The 26,065-nt window shown below is 37.1% G+C and overlaps 2 protein-coding genes and 1 long non-coding RNA gene across 6 annotated transcripts; 1 reads left to right on the top strand and 2 right to left on the bottom strand.

Moving 5' to 3' along the window:
- The first annotated feature begins 90 nt into the window (after nucleotides 1-90).
- LOC122974303 lies at nucleotides 91-3,242 on the top strand. Of its 3 annotated transcripts, none has more exons than XR_006400302.1 (4): nucleotides 91-180; nucleotides 1,638-1,748; nucleotides 2,922-3,040; nucleotides 3,151-3,242. It is a non-coding gene; the product is annotated as an uncharacterized LOC122974303 (long non-coding RNA). The 3 variants fall into 3 exon arrangements; XR_006400303.1 differs by having other exon boundaries at nucleotides 2,877-3,040; XR_006400301.1 differs by having other exon boundaries at nucleotides 2,838-3,040.
- Nucleotides 2,226-5,282, bottom strand: LOC122974216 (Fc receptor-like protein 5). 2 transcript variants are annotated; one of them, XM_044342196.1, is made up of 5 exons: nucleotides 5,206-5,282; nucleotides 4,320-4,625; nucleotides 3,142-3,384; nucleotides 2,852-2,995; nucleotides 2,226-2,704 (listed from the first exon to the last, which is right to left on the bottom strand). In XM_044342196.1, exons 1-5 carry the CDS (start codon nucleotides 5,234-5,236, stop codon nucleotides 2,640-2,642), a joined length of 789 nt encoding a protein of 262 aa, XP_044198131.1. In that variant the 5' UTR covers nucleotides 5,237-5,282; the 3' UTR covers nucleotides 2,226-2,639. The 2 variants fall into 2 exon arrangements, with proteins under 2 accessions (XP_044198131.1, XP_044198132.1); XM_044342197.1 differs by having other exon boundaries at nucleotides 2,226-2,701.
- Nucleotides 5,283-8,050: 2,768 nt separating this feature from the next.
- On the bottom strand, nucleotides 8,051-19,214 carry LOC122974128 (erythroid membrane-associated protein-like). The gene is made up of 6 exons (XM_044342041.1): nucleotides 18,985-19,214; nucleotides 14,564-14,917; nucleotides 12,961-13,174; nucleotides 11,675-11,739; nucleotides 10,814-10,927; nucleotides 8,051-9,196 (listed from the first exon to the last, which is right to left on the bottom strand). The coding sequence occupies exons 1-6, from the start codon at nucleotides 19,034-19,036 to the stop codon at nucleotides 8,490-8,492; spliced, it is 1,506 nt and encodes a 501-aa protein (XP_044197976.1). The 5' UTR covers nucleotides 19,037-19,214; the 3' UTR covers nucleotides 8,051-8,489.
- Nucleotides 19,215-26,065: the final 6,851 nt, after the last annotated feature.

The raw sequence follows: 26,065 nt of genomic DNA, 5'->3' as shown, positions 1-26,065 counted from the left end.
GCAATGATCTGCTGGAAACTTGGGGCACAGCCATATTTATAACAGGTAAACACTGGCTGCAAGTTGAGTTGCTTGAATGAGCCTCTGATGAGTAAATCAAATCCAGCTGAGAGTCATCTGAACGCTTCAATGGAAGAGATACAACTGAAGGAAATCTGACCTTTTGTACAAAGGAGTTAGGTTGGTAAATGCCACAGATTTGCTTAAATTTGATTGCTGACCTAGAAATAGTGCAGAATCTTAAATATTTCTTCTTCATTTTACATGAATTCTCAAACTTTCTAATGCAATCCAATACAACAATTCTTCTTTTACGAAGCTTATACATTTTCAGTTTTTGTTGACATTGTCAGAAAGGTGGAAATGGAATGATACTTATGTTTAGTGATCTTCTTATCACATACAGTAGAGCTTTTACCAAGTAGTTTTAATATATCCAAATTTTAAGTGATAAAGGAAGAAAAATGCTAAATGGAAGGCTCTGACAAATTACCTGTTTGCTGTTTAGGTTCGGGGATGGAAGATCTGGTAGTGTGTCTGGAGCTGTACACCTGATGTTCGCGTTAGAATCAGTAAACCAAACATGATGACGAATGATCAATCAAATTAAAATCAATTAAATTATAGTTTCTTATGTTTAAAATTTGACCACTTCACCATCATGCCCCAGTTATGTTGCACTGCATTCTAGTAACACGTCAGTATATACCAGGAAAAGCAGCGACAGTGATAGATTTGCAATAGATTTATTGCGTATTTTTAGCCACAGAACACAACAAAGAACAATTTCACTCAGCAGCCAAACCACCAGAGTTTCAAATCACGCTACAAAATATGCAAAATATAGTCATTCCTTACTCCGTCCCACATCAAAATCTTAAATTTCTAAAACTTACCAGAACAGATAGTGCTACTTATTTTGTATGTAGATAATGTTTCTAAGAATCTTTAGTCATTTTACATTATTTTCAGTTTAAATTGGACTTGTTTTTAGTACAAACGTTGGCCTATTTGTGGGTTTTTAAGTGGGACATCTCATTGTTTCCACTTCTGAGAATTGAGACTCATCTAGTTTCAGCACAGATAATCTAACCACGATCTACCCACACAGAAAGCCTGAAAAGGCTGATTCAATAAATCTCTTGCACTAAATGCACTGTATTGTAACATTTATATGAGAATGTGAGAAAAGAATAAACTGCTAAAAGGCAATTTTACAGTAGTTATCTGTTTCTGTTAAAACGATGCCTTTCCAATTTAGTTTTGACCTTTTCAGATTAGCTCCACAATTGTACGTACTTTCATGTTTTGAGTAAATTCTCTTTCAGTCATTTCCTGCAAAGTTGACATTTTGTTGATTCGGGGTTTCCACTGGAAAGAGAGGAAATGTCAAAAGGAAAAAAAAACAAAGAACAACAGTAGACACCTGGACTAAAACTTCACACCTCAAACACTTTGCAAGATGAAAACAACTTTGACAACTGTGTATACCCCAAACCACGAACTGTCTCTAAAAACAAACACTCCTCTCACAACCCCTCCGTTTCCTTTTCGCACACAACAACAGCAGCAGCAGCAGCAGCAGAATGCAACCAGCTGATAACTCTTCCCATCCCTCTCCTCTTCCAAACATGTAGAAGAACCTGTGGTGGCCGTTTTGGGCTACTGTATATACATGGAGGTGCAATATGGCAGACTCTGTGGAAGAGGACCCGCTCCCTATGTAGATATATAGGGCTCATTCTAAGGTAACAAAAACACAACAGTTCTTAGTTTCAGGTGATTATGCACTAATTAAAATATACTTATGAATATTTATATTCCATTTTTGCCAATATTTCTGCCAATAGATCCTCCTAAATCTTATACACTGGTCCTTTACATGGCCCAATCAAAAACTTTGGTTCAACAGCCAATCACAGATGTTTGTAAAACAGAAAAAAACATGAGAAAGTTTACTTTTAGTCTCACATTATCGTTATTTATGCCTGAATTTATATCTTGTACTTGCATTGCTTAAATCAAATTTTTTTTTGGATGAAATAAGGTTGATGTTGCAGATCTAGCTTAGATTTTTTTTGAAAAAAGTGTTTTGTTTCTTGCTCCTTCAGTTGGATGTTGTTCTCTTCTCTGTGCAGAATGATGTATGTGCAGAGTTTGTTTTCACATTCATCTGCTGAAGGAGAAAAGTTTCTCTAGTTTGGAGCCAATCCTGGTCCAGTATGCAACTTATACAAGTGTGACGCGGAAACTTGAAGCCTCCAGTGCACAAACACTGAGAATGGACTTCAGCGACGCAGGAGATCTTGTGTCGCCAACTTTGAAAAAAAATACTTTTATGTGTCTTAAAACATGTCTGGAGGGAGTCTTTAAAGATTGCAGGACACAACAAAATATGATTTATATTTAATCAGGATTCAGTGGTCAGTAGTTGTAAGGTGTTCAGTATGTCTAAGAGAACATAAGCATTTGTAAACTCTTTTTGGATGATCACTACAGTCTTGAACTGTTGAATCTGCTGCTGTCAAGCATCAAATATGGCAGATAATTAAACTCAATACTGCTGGTCAGATTGAATCTCCAGAACATCCTGCAGTGCAGCATCACATGATGCAGAACTGCTTTACCAGTTTGTAGGACTACACAACTATTTCCATAATGATGTCATTGCTTCCTCTTCTGTCTGGCTCCGGACGAGCTGCTGCTGTGAGCAGAAGGAGATAAACAACATCAGTGGCTACGTTTATATTAAAGTTATTATTAATCATCAGTAATAATCAGTGAAGGTTTTACTCAGATTAAGATGTTTCTTTTAAAACCATTTCAATCTGTTTCAGAGCAAAGTTCTTACCTCTGTTCCTGTCTCTGTACATGAGTCCCAATAAGATGGTGGACAGCAAGTAAGGTATTCCCACCCCAAGGTGACACACGAGTCTGGAGACAGAAACTGAACACGAAGCTGCATCCGGAGCTGGAGATGAAGGTGGAAGAGAAGCTGTGAAGAGAAATAAATTCAACAATGCGATAAAGAACTGTCCCAGTAAGTAAAATAAAGAAACTCTCGCATTTCATCATTGTTGTTCTCATATGTGCAGTATTTTTGCTAGCATTAGTCAGCTTTAAGAAAACCATTTATCTCACCTTCAACAGCCAGCCAGCTGCCTATTGATTCTACACCTGAAGAGGAGCTGCACATGTAGAGACCTTCATCAGTTTTGGAAACATGCTGGATAGTCATCTCTCCTGTTGAACTCTTTCCAATGGGGCGGCCATCTTTATAGAAGATAAACTTGGGGTTGGGGCTGCTCTCATCTTTGCAGCCCAGAATCACAGCAGCTCCCTCTGACACTGGCATAGCAGGACTCTCCAGGATCACAGTACGATCTTAAGAAAAGAAATTTGCAACTTAAAAATTGTGATTTTACATCAGAATCACATCCAACATACTACATATTTGTTATAATAGTTGGATTTACAGTCTAAAATAACTTCAAAACTAATAGCAGATAAAATGTGACGCTCTATTTTTTCATCTTGAGATTTCAATCAAGGGTTCACTTACTTCAAATACAACATTCAATTAGAAACAAAACTCTGAAGTTTCAATAAGCATAAAAAATGATAAGCAACTTTAACGAAATCTGTACATTGTTTGGCTGTTGCCATTTGCCACCATTCAAAGGTCGACTGCAACTTTCTAAAGCAGTAAATTATGTAGTTTTCAGTGCTCCAGAACCGGAGGAAGCTTCCTGAAGCTGGCCAATCAGATCAGAGGAGGAGCTAAAACGGGCTGTTTCAGACAGAAGCTGAACTAAGGGGCTGCAAGTTTTTTGAACTGTAAATCATGCAAAGATATTCCAGTAGAGCCCCAGAATATAAATATAAATTAAATAAAATCTGTTTTTCCTGTTTTTTAGGCTTTATATCTTATATTACAGTTGTACGTATTTTGTCACTAACATACATAACATTGGCATATATTTCCTTTCAGAACGAAAAATCAACTCCTGACCAAAACTATCTAATAAATTCCCCATAAGTGCTGATAGTGTGCAGGATTTGATTTATTGTTTTGTTTTAATCTCCTTCACTCTTGCATATTTTCTTTAAAACATAGCAGCAGTGTCAAAAAGCTCCTGTCAGCTCCACAAATGTCCTTGTAAGATCTTGAAATGGGGCTTCTGCTAAAGTTCAACTTTGTGATTTAAAACTTGTCAGACATGGATTCTGATGTAAAATTTGTAAATGCGGTTTTAAGTTGAACTCAAGCCAGCATGAAAGTAAACATCACCAGTTGTTTTAAGTGTTGTGTGCAGTACCAGTGGTGGTGATGTTGACGCTGCTGCTCTGCTCCCCGTCTGGAGACTCACACCAGTAAACCCCGGTATCGGTTGGGTAGATGTTTCTGATGATGCAGATCGAGCCCGAGGAGGTGAAGCCCCAGCCGGAGGAGCAGGTTCTGACTCCGCCGTCCAGCGTTTTCCTCTTCACCTTCCAGCCGGTGGAGTTGAGCTGATCCTCGCAGCTCAGAGAGACGGTGTTGTACCTGAAGAACTGAGACCTGTCAGGGCTGACCTGCAGGTAGGCTGCAGGGATGGAGGAGGAAGGGATAAAACTAAGGGAAACTGAAAGAAAAGGAGGGAAGGAGAAAAGAAGAGAAGACAAATAACAGGTGGAAAGAAGGAAAGAAAGAAGCAAACATAGAAGTGATGAGAATGGGCATTAGGGAGATGAAAATAAGGAAGAAAATAGTAAGAAAAGAAAGGAAGAAAGTAAAATAAGTAAGGAAAGAATACAAAGATGAAAACAGGAAGAAGGCAGAGGAAATTCGAAATGTATAAAGGAGCAGATAGAAAGCACAAAAAGCAAGAAAAGGGTGTGAAAAGAAAGAAAACAGGAGATATGAAAAGGAGAATGAAAAATGAGAAAAGGGTATAAGGAATGCGAGAATTAAAAGGAATAAGGAAAGACATAAAGAATTGAGCAAAGAGGAAAAAGGAGAGAAAGAGATGAGGGGTAGAAAAATAGCACGGGATGCAAGAACGAATCAACAAAGAGAAGAAATAAAGCGAAAAGATGATTATTTAATTCAAAAAGACACTAAAATATCTGTCAGTAGTATGTGGAGAGAATCCGACAAGTTTAAATAGAACTTCATTGCACACTAGTGAGATTTATTAAAGTAATGTCAGAGTTTGTACTCACACATCATCAAGCAGAACGGTGTTAACTGCATCCTGTCCCACCGCTATCTGGTGGACAGACAGACTGTTTGATCTGCGCACTTCCTCTCTGAAGAACTACACCCGCAGATACTCTCTCTCTCTCTGTTAGGTGTCATGGTAGCTGCTGGTGTGATTTCCTTCAGAATTTAGCAGCAAAACAAAAACCCTCCAGCGTAAGAAGGCAATTTCATAGTTACTTATCAATACACAGTTAAAATGTGCCAAAAGTTGGGTGAGCTTTCCTCTGGAAGCCCAGTATTCATGTTAAATCATGTTTTGGCCTATAAAGAGGTCCTAAAGTGGGTATTAGGCTGTGCTATCATAAATCAACTGGGCCTCAAGGTAGTTGACACCATCTTCTAGCTCTGACCTAACTTATCTTTTAGCTGCCCTTAAATCCAACTGTCACCCAGCAAAGAGCAGATGATACAATGTTTCTGCTCAGGCTAAACTGCCATGGCTGCCCCAACTGGCTTGATAGGAAGTATTATCTTAATGCCATGGCCTGCTCAGTAGTCCAGCCGTCATCTCCATTACTTATCTAGCTTGACAATTTCTTACAAATAATTATATCAGAAAACGTTTTCTAACCTAGCATCCTTAAATCCTATCCTCACCCGAGCAAAGAGCAGACTCGGCATCAAAGCAGACCCAGCCTTACATCTACATTGTATTGCTCAGGCTAAACTACGATGGTTGACGCAGCTGGTTTGACAGGCAGTATCATTAGAATTAGAGCTGCAATGATTAGTTGATTATAATTAGTTGTTTTGAGTCATTTTTTAAGGAAAAAATTCAAATTCTCTGATTTCAGCTTCTTAAATGTGAATATTTTTCATTACTTTATATGTATCTATGACAGTAAACTAAATGTCTTTGGGTTGTGGACTGTTTTGGACAAAACAAGATATTTGAGAGACGTCACCTTGGGCTCTAATTAACTAATTGATTAATTGGGAAAATACTCAACCTAATATTAATGCCATGCCCTGCTTAGGAGTCCAGCCGCCATCCTGACTTATCTAGCTCCAATAGTCTTACTAAGAGTTATATAACGAAACTTTCTCTGACCTAGCACACCTCTAAAGAGCCCTATCCTCACCCAAGCAAAGAGCAGATACTCGGCCTACAATTTCACTTAGGTTAATGGCCCAACTGGCTGTAAAGACAACTTCATCTGAATAACATGACCTGCTCAGTTGTCCAACATATATAGCTGGTTCCACTAGTCTTACCAATAACCACTAATCAACAAATAAGCAACCGCTCTTGGGTTTTTGGGTTAGGGTTATCCCCAACCCCAAACCCTAACCCTAACCCCAAACATAAAACCAGCACTAACAAGGTTAAGTTTTTTGCCACTTGGGGGCAGCACAATAAGCTGTAGTCATATCACTGACGTAATATCACCTTATAAAGTTGTTATTGTGAACGTGTTAGCAAACAGTCACTCATTTACACATCTAGTTGACATGGAGCAACACTCATTTGGAGTCGTGTTTCTGTCCACCTGGTGAATGTAACTCCAATATTAACTCTCCTTTAGCTCTGTTTTTACTCTCTACCAACTCCTGAGGGGAATATCTGGCTCTTTAGCTGCTAAATGCTCCACTATGTTCACCAGCTAGTCTACAGCTAACTGTGTCTGTTTGTCGTTTGGTGCTGAGCAGGTAGTGTACTGTGGCTTTTTAGAGCTTTTTCTCTGAAGACAACTGCCTGCTGCGGCCCAAAACAAAGCTATGACAGTGCTGAGAGTGAACCAAAACGGTTAAGTTGGGGGCCATAAAACCAAAACAATGAGCTGAAAGATGCTAAAAGATTGTGTAGAATTGAGAGGAAAAGATAATTCTTCGTGGGATCATCATGCGTGACACCTTTCACATTACACTGAGTCATTTCCTGTATTGATGATATAATAATATTGATCAGTCCAGCTTTAAAGACAAAACCACGTAGTAAGTGACCAAAAGTGCTGCAGTTCCTTTTAACAATAACCAAAGATGCATTTGAACATCTTGCATTGTGTCATTTTATCCCAAATTATACCAAATGATAAAACAACATTGAAGCAGAAACTGCCAAATGAAATTTTAAAATATGATTTTTACTGATCAAAATCTCACATTTCAATTCTGAAATTTTTTTCTTTTGGTCTTAGATTTTACTTCAACCTCATCAAAAACTATCAGAAAAGTTTTGAAAAGCTGACTACTGGTGGATGAAAACCTTCACCTAAGATCCAACACAAAAGCTAACAAAGAGTGCATTGTCATATTTAATCCACTAGGGGGTAGTCTTTATCTTTTTTGGGTCAAAGAGCTTTATTTCAACAGTGTGAAGTGGATATACAAAAGGACAGCTTTAAAAAAAAAAACAAATTAAAAAATGTTTCTATTTACAGAGTTTGTACAAATATTAGTAAGTATATAACATTTTCATTGAACATTTTCAGTAACACAAAAGGACTTTTCACATCACCCGTTTCTTTTCCTGGTGTGCAACCACCAAGAATTTATAGTGTCATTTTCATAGAAATATACTCTGAATAAACCAATGGTAATAATGCTTTAATAAGTAATAATAATAAAGATAGTAATAATAATAATAAAGTATGCACAGATATTGATTCAAAGTTTTTTTTGTTTTGTTTTTGTGAAAAACACTGGCAAAATTGTTGCATCTCAAGTATTTACAATTGTTTCGTTGCATATTTAAGACAATACCAGTTATTTCAATAAAAGAAGAGTGAAAGTACAAGAGGGACAGTTTTTCCAGTGAAAAGGCAGTAGATAGTAAAATGAAATGTCCCCTTTTATGTGTTTTTGTTCTTTCAGTAATATGTTTTTTTAATTACATGCAAATAATTACACTTAAATAAAAACCCACACTGTTTGATTGACAGGTAATATCTCTGAGGTGCAGAACGGAAACATCAAAGCAGTGAATACAAGGTTAGTAGTTCACAGAGCTGTTAACATTAAAGGAATATTTTATTTTTTAAATACACTTATTTGTTACTTTGTTAGAGTTAGATGAGAAGATCAATATCACTCTCGTGTCTGCACGGTAAGTGAAAGCTGGAGCCAGCAACCGGTTAGCTTATGACAGGGATGACAAAATAGAGCTTATACTCTCAATAACAACAATGTTTTAACATAAATTCACCCAAATTACGTAAAATCATATATCTCACACACTGCTAGTGGTATCTAGCCGTGCTGATCGTTTTGCTCGTATTTGCCATGGTCGCCGGAATTCCAACTTTCACACTTGGTGATTTGCTTTGGGCTCTTTTTCTTCCGACACCAACAGCTCCATTTCTTCCGTCACATGTTCCAGGAGAGAGAAGCGGTTACTGTAGGAATGTCTGCGCTGAGTCTTGGGAATGTTTGGACGGGGCTGAACACAAGAGTCACTGTTTGAACGATCGACAGCACCTGGCATTTCCTTTGACGTGCTGGCTGAAGAGGAACTGAACAATGTATAGTTCAAATTAGCTGGACAGCTGTTCTTGCGATACTTTCTTTGAATTGGACGGCCATGTGCTGGGATGCTGTCTTGCCTTGAGATGTCACGTTTAGCTCCCTTGCTCTGAGGTAAGTTGACAGAAGGAGGGTTGCTGTCGGTTGAGGCCGTTGGTTTCGGATTGTGGTCGGTGGGTAAGTTTATGGCTTTAGGGCTGAGGTCAGAGGACGGGCTGAAGGCTTTTGGTTCCAGGGAGGATTTGGAAGGACTGCAGAAAATCGTTGGCTGGGTGTGCTGGCATACGACGGTACTTAACCTAGATTTGCGGTCGTTCTGTAGTTTGAGGATGATCTTGTCTTTCTCACAAAGCTTCGATTTGAGGTCAGCCACCTCCCGTCTCAGCTGGTCCTCTATGTCTCTCTGCTTCAGGAGCAACTGACTTTCGGCATCACTCGTTGTACTTTCATCTGATGCCTGCCTGGCCACTGGCAGTTTTCGTCCCTCTGCTGTGTGAATAATAATAAAAAAAATCACCCTTAGTACTCACATTAATCTTTTGACAAAGGATAAGTCCAGTTTATTACAACTTAGAGCTCATTTTCTTAGGTTTAGCCACAGGTTCTGTCAGTTGTGATAACATTGTAATCACCAAGTTGATCACTGGGAAGAAAATATTAAGATCGGACAAGAAACAATCAGAAGATCAGTTACTTTAAACAAACAGGTCAGACAAACTTATTTGGAGGAGAAAACAAAGACGAACACTAAAAGTATCTCTCAATCGATCACAGTTTGCAGATGACTTCCTGCTTCAACTTTGTCCTAACCTACTTGCCATAGTTGTGCCCACACAGTTTTCCTGTGCAATAAAGGATTTTCACCAACATTTCAGGTGCACTCACTCTCTTTTTTTCAGCAATAAAAAAACACAACGACTGCACTGGTGTATGAGTGTTGCTTCAGGTACGAACGAGAAGATAAAATTCACTGCTTCAGTACAGATTCTTGAGTTTGAAGGATTTTCAGATGCCAAAACACTGCACAGTAGTTCATACTTTGAGACAGGATTTTTCAACTCTGGAACGTTATTGTGGTAGCAATTAATTTATCCCTTCTGGGCATCACAAATATTGTGTTCCCATCGCAAAGTCATCCACTAGGAATGTGCATCTTTGTATATTTTATTTGCGAACACAGGTGCCTTATTACAAAGCTGCATTCTTTTCTTGCAGCGACTTGTTACCAACTGGTTTGGTTACCATCTGTCTGCTTGTGTTTTCTCTCTGTCTGACTTTGTTGTAGCAACACCGCTGTGCTCCCAAATCTCAACAATCACACTGATGAGAACAATTTGATCATCACTAATAAAAATCATGGCCAAAACAAAGACAATAAGACCAAAATTGTAAATTGTAATAATAATAATAATAATAATAATAATAATAATAATAATAATAATAATAATAATAATAATAATAATAATAATAATGAGGAATTATCCTTTATTTTTGTCACCATGAATTCTCAAATAAAATAGAAATGGAATGAATGGAGAACAGTTTGCAGATCAGCTCCTCTTAGCCGTGTTAATTTACTGCTGATGTCAAACTAAACACTTCCTGCGTTTCTTTTTTGAGTTTGAGTACAAAACACCAGCAGCTTAACAGAATACAGTAGGGAGGAGAATGAATCATTAGATTAACAAACATGACCCACGTGAAGCACGTGATTGAGGAAGCTTCTTTGTAATACTTATCTGAAATTTGCGTCACTGAACACAGAGGTTGAAGTCATGTGTCATTCAGTATTTCTGCTAATATTTACACACAGCATCTAAAGTTTGGTTAAAGCCTGCTGGTAAGAGGAGATCAGGAATTAATTATATTATGTTTAGAAACCCAACAGCTGTGCTTCGTACTTTATTTATGTCTTTCAGTGACTGATGTTTCCTTGAGAGGAGCTGATCTGGCGTTTAGTGGCTCATAAACTTCTACAAGAGAAAGATCACTCCACTAGTCAATGTATAACCAGACATGCACTAGATTTGCAGTTTTACCACTTATGTAATTGACAAATGAGTTTCTTTGACAAACACTGTATTGTCTTTAGTGTTAGTGACTTACCAGATTTGCGACATCTCCTCCATATAAAAACAGCTAATCCACAACCTAATAGAGGTAAAACAGATGCTCCGACAGTGACGACAGTGATCAGAGTGAAGGACCTCAGGCAGCCAGCTGAAGGACAATTAACACGATGCTGATGTAAGTAAATAATCTGACATTTTATAAATACTATGTTCACCATAAAGAGATGACATGACTAATATGTTATTGGGTGAGAGCATGTATTTATCTATCACACATATATAAATCATTGCTCCCTAAATCTAAGAGAGTTGGTCAAATGCTGTAAGTGAAATTTGATGAATTTCAAAGAGATGGCTTCATACAGTAATACAGGGCAATGAGTCAAAATGTGTGACAGTCAAATATGAAAATGATATCTTAGCAAGAAAAATCTCAGTATGTTAAAGTTACTGAAATAAGATGAAAATACTCCAAAAGTATTAAAAAGTGCACTAATAACCAATATGTTTTGCCTAAATAATGTCTTAATGGTAATAAATGATGACGTCAAAATTAGGTTTAGTATAAAATAGGCTTCTTCTCTATTATCAGCTTTTTATCTCGCCAGCCACAACACAGCTATCAAGAAATATTACTTATAGGACAAATACGATGATCTCTGTAAAGACAGCTGCCAGCAACTGTCCCATAATTAAAGAAATAAAAAATAAAATGGTGCTACAACAAATTATATTTTTTAAATCCACTTACATACAGTAGTTATAGTAAATATTGCCCGAACCCTACAGTGAAACAACAAAAAAGCAATGGCAGCTGCATGTTCAAAGTGTAAATGTGAATGTAGGGTTTTGGTAATCCAGCTGTTACAGGTGTGTTGTTAAAGCTTCAGTATACCTGGTATGGAAATCACTGTGTCCCTGGTCTGGCTGATATTTGGCTGGTGAACTCTGCAGGTGACCCTGTGATCAAAAGACAAGAGATTAGAGTTTTAAGTTTAGTTTATAAATCATACATGCAGCGATTTATTATGGAAAAAAAAAAAAGTCACTCTGACCGCACACATGATTCAATCCACATATTAAACTGCAGTCCTTCCTTTGGAAAAAATGATCTGCACACATGGTCTAATGTGTTTAATATTCCAGTATATTTGATATAAGCACAAGAGAACCTACATCATCACTGACTACGTTTACATGCACAAAATATTCCGTTTTTTGCCCTTTTTCCAAATAGGAGAGTATTCCTACTAAGCTGTTTACATTGCTTATGAAAACAAATATTCCATTAATATTCCTCTTTACATGCAGCTGTGTTTACTCTGATCAAAATAGGATTTTTTCAAAGTTTTCCACCAGTGGCAGACTTGTTCTACTGTGTGAACACAGCCTCCCTCTTTCCTCCCACTCAACCACCTTCTTGAAAAAGGTTGACGTTGTGATAATTGCAGAACCTGTTGATATCCAAGTCTTTCAATATGTTTGAAAATAGGTGTGTTTCTCCTTCTGACCAGAAATGTGGGCTTTTCTTTCAGGCATGCATCTCAACCCCAGCCTTGCAAACTGTTGGCTAGTTGGTTTGTTTACAACTCACAGAGATGACTGTAAACAGGCTGTGTGTCTCAAACTGCGGTAAAAACCCCAACTGAGACACGTATCCTGAACGTGCTGTATACATGTCCAAAGAATGCTCCTACAACCCGAATAATATCAGCATATCCCACGTCTTAATCAGAAAATGCTTCATTTGGAATATCCAAAGGGAACCCACTGTTTACATGACCCGTACCAAATTTGGATTTGTTTCATATTTGGAATAACAGTGGAATATAAGTGTGCATGTAAACATAGTCAGTGATGCTTCATCACACTGATGATGTAAGGTCTGTTTTTTGACCTGCACTTTTCCATCTTTGAATGTCCCTTATGGTTGAAAATGATTCTTTTTTGATCCTTTTTTGGACACTTAAATATGTGTTTTAAAATTGTGAGTCAAATAAATGACTACTTAACTTTCAAAATGAATCCAAACAAGACTACGAGTCTACAGCCATTGGTAGTAGATTGCAGTGGATTGAGCGAATGTGTTGGGCTTTTGTTTTGACCAAATGACAGCTGCTTGATGACAGCTCTAGATAAAAAAATCAGGAGATCAAAGTTTTGAGTGAACTGAGTTTGAACCTGTTGGTAGCAGTCTGCAGCGTCACCCTCCTTCTCACAGTGTAACATCCACTGGTGTTTTGATCTCTTTTGGGGTCTTCAGCGCTGATGTTGTTTCCCTGATCGTCCAGAAACGTTATCTCTGGCTCCGGCTGCCAACAGTTCGCCTCACACTGAAGAGTCACTTCTCCGCTCTCAGCTGAAACAATTGAGAGTTTCGGCTCGGAAGCAGCACCTTTAAAATCAATAATTACACAAGGTGTGATCTTTGAATTCCATCCAACATTCGTGTCAGTCTTAATGACTGTTCCATTAAACGGGTCGTACTATCTGTGTGCTGTGAGATGTAAAATCATCAGAGTTCAACATACGGTGAAATCACAAAACTTCAAAGAATTTTCCATTAATAACATGAAACAGGCTTCAAGGAAACCACACCTACTATGTTGGCAAAGTGACACATTCCTCTGGGTGAGGTTACAGAGAGTTGCTTAACTAAAGAGCCAATTGGGGTTAAAAACACAATATGAAAGTTTACTCGCTGATCAAATCTTTGATGCTCCATGTAGGTCATGACTGTGATCCCCAACCCATATCTTGTAATTCAATAATCATAGCCAGTGTTTTGATGGAGGTTCTTCAATGTATAAACAGTATAAAATGCATCTTTGATTGTATTTTTTGTCCAATTAACAGTCCAAAGCCCAATGATATTCAATTAAAAACAATATAAGACTGAGAAAATCAGCAAATTCTCACAATTGAGAAGATGGAACCAGAGAAGAACCCAGTGTTGAGTCTTTTATCAGGCTTCTACACAGTGTAATATTTTGTCTTTGCTTGTTGTTACTGGTGCACGCAACAGAATTGTAAGCTTGATGATCACATGTTTCTTACCTAAACAACAACAAATTCTTCTCCTAACACCTCCATCTGGTCATGTTAATCTGTTCCAATCAAAACTCTGGGACGAATTCGACAGAGCTACATTAAAAGATTTGTCTGACGGTTTTCCATATTTTTGTTACTGTCAACAAATCTCATATGCAGAGCCAAATCAAAAATAAATCTGACTATTGTGTGTGTATCCAAAGGCCGATATATTGTTTCCTCTGTGCTGTAAAACTACGTTGTTGTCCAAAAAAACTATGCTTTACACAGAACTGTGACTTTTCAGACTGAAAACATGATCACTGTTATTAGTCTTTGGAGCCGTTTCTAAACAAACTCATGTGACCAAACTCGTCATGATGAAGCAACATGTCACCCAGTGCTGTGGCTCATTTTTAAGAGCTTTTGGAAAACAATGGAGGTCTACAGCACAGAGAAATACGATGTGTCAGGCTTTGGATACACACACAATACTTGGTTTTGGACGGGTATTACAAACTAGCTTAGGCTATAAATGCTGTGGTATGTGCTACTGGTTCATGCTATATACTTTCATTTACCTATACAAACAAACATTTAATTAAGGAATTGAGCTGAATTGGAGTAATCGTTCAGGCCTGTGCAGCACTCGTAAATGGACACTACTCCATGTATAAGACAGGCAGGTTTAAGGTGGTTTAACTATGACGCAACAACGAAACCTTTACTGTATTTAAATTAACTTAGGACGTACCCACAACAAGCTCCAGCGTTGTAATGTCCTGGGTGTTAGGGTTATTCCACAGCCTCATGCATTGGTATTTTCCTGTGTCGGACAACTGCACATTGGAGATCCTTAATGAAATGTTTCCATTTTTCAGTTCTTTGGTGATGAGGCTCGTCCTGTACTCGAAGGCAGGATTCTTCATCTCGTACGTTTCGCAGCCGTCTCGGTACAGGAAGATGACGTTTGACTCCAGGCCCTCCTTGGACCACTCGACTGTTGGAAAGTCATCATTGGCATTGATGTCGAAGCCGCAGGGCAAGATGACATCTCCTCCAGCAAAGGCCAGGACCGTCTCTGTTGGACCATTAACCAAGGATTCACCTGGAGACAGACATTAAACATTAGGTATTGTGTTATACTCTGTGTTGTTTCTAACACAAAGTGAGACAAGGTGGACAAAATATTGGATACACCTTTCAGTGTTGACGTTATACAACCACCCCCGTTTTCTCTTGTTCCATTTCCAATTTTTGTGTCTCAACTTCTGGTTGATATTGCTTGCTATAGTAAAAAGTCTGGGTCCTGATCAGTTCACACAGCCTACTATACATTTCTCAAAGTTAGGAACACATGTCCATATATTTTAGGTCATATAAAGTGAAATGATCTCAACCACCTCAGATATCGGATTAAAGAGACGACCTTTAGCCCCTTTTAAACAGAGATCCCTCAATATTGCCGTAAAGAAGACCCCTTGTTATGCTGGCTTTTACTTTGTTACACTGAACCAAACAAAGCCGGCATAATGCCACCTGCGTGTGTGAGTTTAGATAGCATGGTGGTGATCTGGAATCAGAGGCATGATGTGTAACACAACAGCGTTGGCGTTTAGAGTGTGTTGTCCCACCATGCCGGCTCACCCTTTTACACAAACGCTGATCGGCAAAGTGATTACCTCCGCTATCGGCTTAATGGTGGAACAACAATGCCCCCTCTTCCGTGTTCGTACGTTTTATACAGAAAGGTGAGGCAGAATGACGGTGCAACATTCCCACCTTGAACAGGCTGTTTAAAAGGGGCTTTTGGCCTCAAAGTTACATACAGCATTAACTAGCTCACAACTTGCATACTTTAAGTTGCTATAGCTGTGAAAAACTTCAAGAGATCTGATGCTAATGTGTCAATACGATGATGGAGGTTACTTTATATCATATAATGTTATATTCAAACATCTTTTAACCTAACTATGTAACATAATGTATATTTTATTGATAATATAAGTTGGAATAATCAGTTACACAGTAAAAAAAGCCCAAGTCGCAAAAAACTGGACTGGGTGTAATAGTGTAACTAACCTAATGAATTTCCACTTTGCACTCGGTTTTGCAGCACATTTTGAATGGCTACACATTTACATTTTTCATTTAGCAGACGCTTTTATCCAAAGTGACGTACATATGAGACTGATACAACACAAGCAGGGATCTAGTCAGGAGACAACAACACCAGTAAGTGCCATAAAGCTTAAGTTTGGGCCCGATAGGACGTAGATGCCAACAGGCAGCACAACAAGGCAATGATTAGAGTGCATAGAAGCAGGTTTTTTTTTTTTTGCTCGTTTTTTGTTTTTTCTCTCCCTACAGTTCATCAAGTGCAGAGTTGTTCACAAAAGAGATTGGTCTTTAGTCTTTTCTTAAAGATTGAGAGGGACTCTGCAGATCGAACAGAGTTTGGTAACTCGTTCCACCACCGGGGAACTGCAGAGGAGAAGAGTCTAACTAGTGACTTAGGGCCCTGTTATAGTGGTGGTAACAGGCGTAGACATCTGTTCTGATATGATATTGTTAATAAAACACAAATACCAACACATTCTGACCAGTCACCATGACTATTATAACAGGAACAGCTGATTCAGCAAAAATTGAACATTAAGGTAGGATTGCTGCAGGGCTGCATTCGTTTTAGCTAGCTGTAGCTAATAAACTGGGTGTAAATCTTAGGAATAATGAGGCAAAGATGTACTATACATAAAAATACCGTTATATACCCCCACTGCACAGGAAAGATCTCAAGACTCAAATTTCTCCTGTCTGTAAATATTGAAATGGCGCCACAATCCCAGTGCCTCCTATGTTGTGGCCAAAGATTGTACTGCAGCTCATTTTAATCTGGCTGTTGAAATAGCACAATGCTGAGTGTATTTTCAGCTCCTTAAGCATTTTAAAATTATTTAAATGAAACCATTTTTGGTTGAACTGGTCACAACTCAAAGATTATGCAAAATGTGTAGTGGCCAAATATGCTCTGAAACTGTGCACAGGAAAGAAATCTTGCATCATACTATAACTGTTATTTTTCATGTTACACATCATTAATAGTTATGAATTAGTGCTGTGAATTATAAGTGATATACACAAACCCACACAGGAAGACACATCTCCTTATTAAACTCCTCCTGGGGGCGAATTACACAATTCACTTCCTTTGTTCTTTCTCAACTCTTAACTGGACTGACAGGAGCCTGCAGCATAATTAATTGTTTGTATTATATTGCACGAATGTGTGGGCGAGTCTGAAACTTTCAACTGTGAAAAATTGGAAGTGCTGTTTGTGACTCAAGCTTTTCTTCAGTTAAAACACCACCATTCATAAGTGTGAGACTCCCCGTAACGGTGTCGATACTCATGTAAATACAACCAACCACACTTTTTCAAGAAAACAGGTTCGTCAGGAAGGAAAAAGGAATTTCATCAGCCTGTGCAACAGTAGGCTGAGAGTCAGCAGTTTCTCATATTTTACAAGTCAAGCATGTCAAAAAATTTCCACTTCGCCAGTGTTATAGCTGCTTTACAGTGTTTTAATGGAGAACTACTGGATTGTTAACTAGTGGTAACTCCTCCTCCACCACCTTCCTCCAATACTCACAGTTCAGCTGTTACACTAATTTTACTTTATATTTATTGAACCTTGATTTAACCAGGAGAGTCTCATTGGGATTAAGAATCTCTTTTTCAAGGGAGACCTGAAATCTTTAGATTTTGGACATTTGTGACATTTAGGTCTAAGAAATTATAGCAGATTAATCGATAAAGAAAATAATTGTTAGTTACAGCCCTACATATGGCGCTAAAACAATGCTGGTATCTGCTGGTGAAATAGGAGTGATAAACTGTTCATAAGTCACACACAGCATCTGCAGAGCTGATAAGCAGCATCATGTGTCAATAAAAATCAATATTCCTCTGATAAGTGGCACAAGCCAGTATAATCAACAGTAACATACACTAGACGAGAGAACATAAATGGCATAACATCAGTCACGTTTCCATCTCAAACTACTTTACTAGTGGCACTTAAAGTCACTGTCAATGGATAACATATCAGATAATGAGGTAAACGAGGCCACACTTTGTAAATGTTTGATGTAAAATGTATATGTGGCCTTTAACCACCAACACCTAACAGCACCATACTGTATATGGACCTCAATGCAAAACTGAAAAATACTATAAGATCTCAGGAGATATGTGTCAAGTATAATCATAATATACAAGTATAAATATACTAAAAACTAAATCTATATATGCATCAATGCATGTCAGTATGTCTCATTCAGGTCATGAATAGTCTAAGATGCATATAATGTTTGTGGCTTTTATCTATCAACAGTTATTTTTCTCTTCCTGTTACAACCTTCAGAAAAACACAAAAACATTGACAACATGGTATTTAATTAAAGCCCCGTCCTCAATTCTTATCAAATATGAATCTGGGACTTTTTTGGAACTTTTTTTGGCTCAAAAAGCAAGATAAAGGAAAACAAAGTACTATAGATTTTCGTTTTCCACCTCATTAAGTTGACAATATTCACAGCAGCAGAATAGTAGCAGTACTACTGTAGTATTAGCAGGGTAATAGTACCAATTAAGAGATCGTAGGGATTGTAATATATTGTTAGTACGTTATATTCTGGCACAGTTTTCTTTTTGTGAACTCCACATCAGCAGAGATTAAAACATCTTTGGTATTCAAGAGAAAAAAAACCCCAAGACAAAAGCCAAAATAAATACTCGTTTGTTTCTGAAAACACGTGCGGCTTCTTTATCAGCTTGATAATATTTGAATTACTCTGATAACAACAATAATATGAGACTCATTTTTTATCATCATTTATCAAAGTGTGACGCAGTGTTTTACTGTCTGACTTTGTGACCGTGTGCTCGAGTGCAGGAAATGATGTCATGTCCTACTTATGGTATTTATAACTTACTGTATTTTGCAATAACAGGCTGGTTAAAATACGCAGAAATTTGCTCTAAAATCGAGGCAAAACAAACACCGAGTAACTTTAAATAAACCCGCAGAAAGAGAGACAGAAATTTAAAATGTTTTAAATCTGTTTTTTAAAAAAATAGGTTTCCTGCAACTGTCTTACAAACTTCACATACCTGTACAGCAAGACAGCAAGGCGGCACCGAAGACAAGACGATGATGGAACATCACTTGAAAATGTAAGTTTAGGATTTTTCCTGCTGAAAAACAAACAAAAATAAAACAAAAAAACAAAGAAAAAAAGTTTTCAGAGAAACCCCAGCACGTCTCTGTAGACTCACGCGGCTGTTAAAACTCGCTCAGCAGAGTCTCACTCAGACTGAACTTCATTCATTTCTCAACTTTCGATTTGACAACATGGTGCTGCGTTCAGGAACAGCTGTAAAAACTCATATTTTTCTTCTTCCTACCTCAGCGCGCTGACGTATCTTCATTCATAATGACAAACGCTGTAGCTGAACACATATAGAACAATCAATATGTATGTATGTATGTATGTATATATACAGTGTAATATTATAAAATTGAACAGTGCCACTATCACCCTGAATGCAGTTGAAGGTTTTGCAGCTTTTATTGGAGCAAAATCTTTAACTCAGTTGCCTTCACATTTTATAAAACAGCATAATGAGGCAAAAATATACTCAGTAAGAGTTGACTGTGTCGTTCTTAATCAACAGAAACAAAGATTTTGGACAAATTAACTCCTCAGTAATGTATCCTGATATATTAAAAAACGTAAATTAAGCATACCACAAATAAGATGATTATAACCACAATAAACATTCACATGTTTATTTGTGATGTTGTAAACTAAATGTCAGGAACCAAAGTCTGGGACTGGAAAATGTTATGTTTTTATTGTGTGTGTGTGTGTGTGTGTGTGTGTGTGTGTGTGTGTGTGTGTGTGACACAGTGTTTTCTTTGGAAGTGTGCAGTTTCCCACTTTCTGCTATTGACTTTAACATAACAAGAAGTCTTAGACAAATATGGTAGTGTCGGAGGTGCGCAGAGCAGAAGTCTCAGGCAGCTGTTGCAGACATAACATAAAGCAGACAAAACGTGACGAGTTTTGCAATAGAAAAAAAGAGCAATGTTGTTATGCAGAGCAGAGAATCAGTCTGCGACACAAGGGCTGATTTCCTGTGAGTGATAAAATCTGCTCCATCAACTGTGAACATCGCCTGCATCACGCAACTGCTGATGACCAGCTGAGAAATACATTCCCAGCACTTTCTTAAGCCATTTATGACTCCAGTCGCATTTATTACAATAAATATGCCTCCATGACCACGTTTATTGCAACTTCTGAAATCTGAATTATTACCTTTTTTAAAATTTACTATTATTATTATTGTTTTAATCAGAATTAGTTGTTTAATACCTTCATACAGTAGTCAATGCAGCAACAATCATAACCAGTTGATCCAGTTGAGGCAATAATCTCTATCAAGTCATTAAAAAACATACTGTCATCATAGCTATTCATTAGTTTTTTGTTTTTTTATATTAATTATTAATATTTGAGGTAATTATTAGATTATTATAGATTATTCTAGTTGCTTCATTAAGACGTTAAGACTTAAGACATTTTATTTTATGTAGTTTTGTGAGAGTTGGATATGTGCAGTGGTAGAAAAAGTATTCAGATCCTTTACTTCAGTAAAAGTACCATTAAAGGAATTTAAAAATACTCCATAACAAGTAAAAGTCCTGCATGAAAAATCCTACTACAGTAAAAGTACATAAGTATTATGAGCTTGATGTAGTTAAAGTATTGCAGTAAAAGTACATAAGTATTATGAGCTTGATGTAGTTAAAATATTGCAGTAAAAGTACATAAGTATTATGAGCTTGATGTAGTTAAAGTATTGCAGTGAAAGTACATAAGTATTATGAGCTTGATGTAGTTAAGTATTGCAGTAAAAGTACATAAGTATTATGAGCTTGATGTAGTTAAAGTATTGCAGTAAAAGTACATAAGTATTATGAGCTTGATGTAGTTAAAGTATTGCAGTAAAAGTACATAAGTATTATGAGCTTGATGTAGTTAAAGTATTGCAGTAAAAGTACATAAGTATTATGAGCCTGATGTAGTTAAAGTATTGCAGTAAAAGTAGTGGTTTGGTCCCTCTGACTGATATATTATTATATATGACATCATTAGATTATTAATAGTGAAGCATCAGTGTTAGAGCAGCATGTTACTGTTGTAGCTGCTGGAGGTGGAGCTAGTTTACACTACTTTATATACAGTTAGCTAGTTTAGTCCAGTGGTTCCCAACCTAGGGGTCGGGCCCCTCCAAAGGGTCAGCAGATAAATCTGAGGGGTGGTGAGATGATTAATGGGAGAGGAAAGAAGAAAAAACAAAGTTCTGATACACAAATCTGTTTTCAGTTTTTGGACTTTTTCTCTAATCTTTGATTTTTGCTGAAATATTGGATCATTTGAACATTTATTGAAATGAAAGCATGTGAGAAGTTTAGAGGGAAAAATCACTATTTGGTGGAGCTGTTAACAACTCATAGACATGTGAAATGTGACCCCGACTACACACTGCTTTTTGTAAGACGTCAAAAGCCAAAAAGGTTGGAAACCACTGGTTTCATCTTTAACAATGTGTTGTATTTTAAAAGCTTGTTATATTATCCATTGTGTCAAATCTTCATCTGAAAAGTAACTAAAGCTGTCAAATAAATGTAGTGGAGTAGAAAGTACAATATTTCCCTCTGAAATGTAGAAAGTAGCATCACATGGAAACACTCAAGTAAAGTACAAGTACCTCAAAATTGTCCTTATGTACAATACTTGAATAAATGTACTTGGTTACTTTCCACCACTGACTATCAGGTCATACAGGGAGGTAAGCAGGTGTAAGACCAGCATGACTTTCTACTACTTGTGCTTTAAAATTCATTCGACTTACTCAAAAGTTCCACCTAGTGGCCAAAGCTGTGCAGCACATTCACAAACACTAAAACTCCATTAAATACAGTACTAGGGATGTGCCTAGAGGCCAATATTTGTATTTGTCTCTGTATTTTTTGTGGCAGCAAGATTAATTGTATTTTTTATTTGTATTTGAATAAAAGTGTAAATAGATAAAAAAATCCTGGTTTTGCTTTTATTACATTTGTAATTTTAGGATATTAAAGTGTTAAAATATATGTCTTCAATAAACTATTTTACCCTAGTCACCCAGACCAAGGACAACTGCGCTGACCACTCAGTCAGAAGGGCTCAGCTTCACCAGACACTCAGACCTGCAGCTATTTATACATCCAGAGTGGAGCAGAGGAGAGAGACGGAGACTGTGATGTAACCTGGTCGCTACGCTACGAGTCCTGATCTGCGTGCTGTTATTTGACATGTTTCTGTTTTTTTCCCCCAAAACAAATACTTTTAAAAATATTTGTATGAAACACATTTTTGTAAAACCTACTATCTGTGCTTTTCCAAATACTGTATTTGGATTCGGCTCCACCCTTAGTCACAACCAAGTGGGCATTAATACTTTTCTAAAGATAAGGTTGAGCCTGGAGCTTTGCACTGCACTGTTTTTTTTAGATAAAGACTGAAAAATTCCCTTTTTGACATATTCACAGTTAAAGGAGCATATGAAGGTGTAACATGGGAAGTTTGCTGCTGGAGTCCAGAAATACCTTCAGTCTTACCTGGATGGGTGAATAAAGAATCTCCTGCTCCGTTAAACTTTGATCTGTGGGGTTCTGGGTCACTGTGGAGCTGGATAATCCTGATTCTGCTTTGGAAACAAATGGAATTTGTGTTTCATTTGTGTTGGAAAACAACATTTGAATACACAATCCAAATGGCAAATTGCAATGAAATTATCTGACGTTCATTATTGCAAGTGTGATCCTTGTGATTTGACCATCTTTACCTTTCCTCTAGACAAATATCTTCATGTTAAAATCTTTTTTTCTCTATTTATTTGTTCTATCCAGCACTTTCATGTAATAGATGCACTAAAACTTTGAAGCCTTTTGGGAATTCTGGCAGAGTCTGTAACATTTGTTTTTCTAACCTTTTCTAAGCAAATATCATGTCAGCATCTGTTTCATTGTACTCATACAATCTTGTTTTGGCTTTTATCAAGGTATAATTTGTGTTTTTCTCTTGACAATCTTGGGCTGGTTTCACTCTATAGATTTACAACATGCAAAATTAGATCATTTCTTCTTTTAACTCAAAAAAACATCTCTGCAATGAGCATATTTCTGAGATTCCATTTTCAGAAGAACTAAAAAAAATGGACCAAATTACATGTGTTTGTGCCTGATGGTCGTTTAACATCTTTGCTCAGCTTCATTAAAAATTAGACAAACTTTCAGGTTTGCTACTTTACCTCTGATGAGTGGAGCTTGTTGCAAAACCTTTACAGATTTACAGACACTATGACAAAATGATGTAATTTATGTTAAAATAGAATTATAACACTAGCTATTATTTATCAAGGAATTCAGTTGCAGTTTTTTTTTTTTATTTCTCTTTGGTTAAACAACTTGTGACTTTATTGCTGAAACCAAATAAATAAACAACATAGAACAACATATTGCATGGAGGGTTCACGGTTCAACCAGGTTCAGTGTCTTCTTCCATCAGCCAGTCAAGGAACCTGCAAAAGAGCTGCAGAGTGGCCTTAAACCTATTTTGTTTGCTTTGTGATGATGTGAAACTATCATGCTGTTAGTCGACCACAGTGAGTCTATTTAAAACAGCGCTCTTCATGTGAACAGTGTGCTCAGACGTGTGAACAGATATAGCAAATAGGTGGTTTCTCTGTTCCACTATAATAAAATTAAACACTGATGCTGTGAGTTAAGTTAATCTAAAACTGGCTGAACTGATTAAAAAAAATCTGGACTAATGAGTGTACATGAACTTTGCTGCATATAACTATATGTCCTATTTAATATACAAAATCTACAATTCTTTGTTTCAAATTCAGGTTAAACCTCTTGAAAGTGCACGTGTCTGTGGCCATTTCATTCAGTTTTAATGGACATTTATTGCTTTGTCACAGAAAAAACAAAATACAAATGTAAAAGGTTTGATGTAGATGTAGGATGATAGTAGAGTACATGTTTGTCTTGTTTGCAATTTGTAATGAAAGTAAAATTTCAAAAAGTAAAAACTTCAAAAATTGACAAGTACAAGTTCATAAATTGTCATTTCTTCTGTCAGTACAGCGCAACTTCAGGTGTCTCCTCTTCTGCTTCTGTAAGACAGAAAATACAATATCTGTTGTAAAATATTCTAAACTCAGAATAATTTACTCAGCTCTTCCCTGAGCTTTTGCTCATAAGCCAGGCCTTCTTCAGTGGGTGGAACATGCTCATGTTTCATCACATGACACAAGTACACAATTTAGGCCACGTGAAGACATCTGAGCAAGTCTCATTCACTGCAGAAGACCATGAAATATGCTTTAAAAATGTAAGTAAATGAACTTTGAGTTTTGAATATTTTACCACAGCTTGTGTTTCCAAAGTTAAGAATGAATCTCCAAGCTTGAGGACAAAGACTATGAAAATATGCAAATTGCATGTTCACTAGTGTAACTTGTGTAAAGGGAAAGATCGAGCCTGGACCTTTGTACTGAGTCTTTAATTCCCTGATGAACTTTTGATGGACAGCACTTGCATTCACAGTAAGAGGAGCGTATGAAGGTGTAACATGGGAAGTTTGAGATCCCTTCTAAAGAGTAATTAGTAAAATAAAGACAAAGTTGCTGCTGGAGTCCAGAAATACCTTCAGTCTTACCTGGATGGGTGAACAAAGAATCTCCTGCTCCGTTAAACTTTGATATGTGGAGTTCTGGGTCACTGTGGAGCTGGATAATCCTGATTCTGCTTTGGAAACAAATGGAATTTGTGTTTCATTTGTGTTGGAAAACAACATTTGAATACACAATCCAAATGGCAAATTGCAATGAAATTATCTGACGTTCATTATTGCAAGTGTGATCCTTGTGATTTAACCATCTTGACCTTTCCTCTAGACAAATATCTTCATGTTAAAATCTTTTTTTCTCTATTTATTTGTTCTATTCAGCACTTTCATGTTATTAGATGCACTAAAACTCTGAAGCCTTTTGGGAATTCTGGCAGAGTCAGTAACATTTGTTTTTCTAACCTTTTCTAAGCAAATATCATGTCAGCATCTGTTTCATTGTACTCATACAATCTTGTCTTGGCTTCAAGGTATAATTTGTGTTTTTCTCTTGACAATCTTGGGCTGGTTTCACTCTATAGATTTACAACATGCAAGCTGAGATAATTTCTTCTCTTAACTTATCAAAAGAAGCACCAAACTTACAACCATGTGCATGTGAGAAGAACACAGGACTCAAACATTTCTCTGCTATTTACGTACAATATGTCCTTGGTTTTTAAATGTCGTTTACAATACTGAAAATATTTTGGATTAACTGTAAATGATCATTACTGCCATAACTGACAGTTAGAGTCACTTTAGGGTCAAATGACCCACAAAGGAAGTGTATATGTGGACCTTTGTAGTCACATATGGGACGTATCAAATGAAGACATAATGTTGAAATGTCTGTAGTTGTGCTAAAATAAATGAATTTGGGGATTTTAAAGATTTTGAAAAGACAAAACAAAACATATGGACCAGCTTGGAGAGCTTGTGGAGTCTCATCTAAGTTCAAGGCAAAGTAAACAAGTTGACGTGATGATTCATCTTCATCTGAAGGTGAGAAACATCAGTGAGACAAACTCACAGATCATCTTAAAGTAGCACATTATAAATATTTCTGCTGGCAGGATGAGGGAGCCTTTCTACCTTTTTGTGTCTGTGGTTTTCTTCTGTGGTTTGTGTCATGGCTCAAATTATCAGCAGCACCTGCAGTGTCTAAATCTAAACAACACGTATGAGACTCTGAGGTGTTGCAAAAATAATTATCAGCACGTCTCAACCTTTACTGGTAGCAACATCTCAACTGTCACTTTCAACATGAAGAATAGTGAAACTAAACAACTCTTCTCATTATTTCAACATTCTGGTTTTACGCGATATAAGATGCTGAAAGTAGAACTTGTCTCTGAAAATGAAGAATATAAATGTGCATATAAAATTCCCCAAATCCTCCAGAATATAAACACACATCAAGTTAATGTAAAATTTAAATAGAAAGTCAAGTAAACCTTTGT

Source organism: Thunnus albacares, chromosome 22 (genome assembly GCF_914725855.1).
Source record: "Thunnus albacares chromosome 22, fThuAlb1.1, whole genome shotgun sequence".
NCBI lineage: Eukaryota > Metazoa > Chordata > Actinopteri > Scombriformes > Scombridae > Thunnus > Thunnus albacares.
This window is presented reverse-complemented; position numbering and strand designations above follow the sequence as displayed.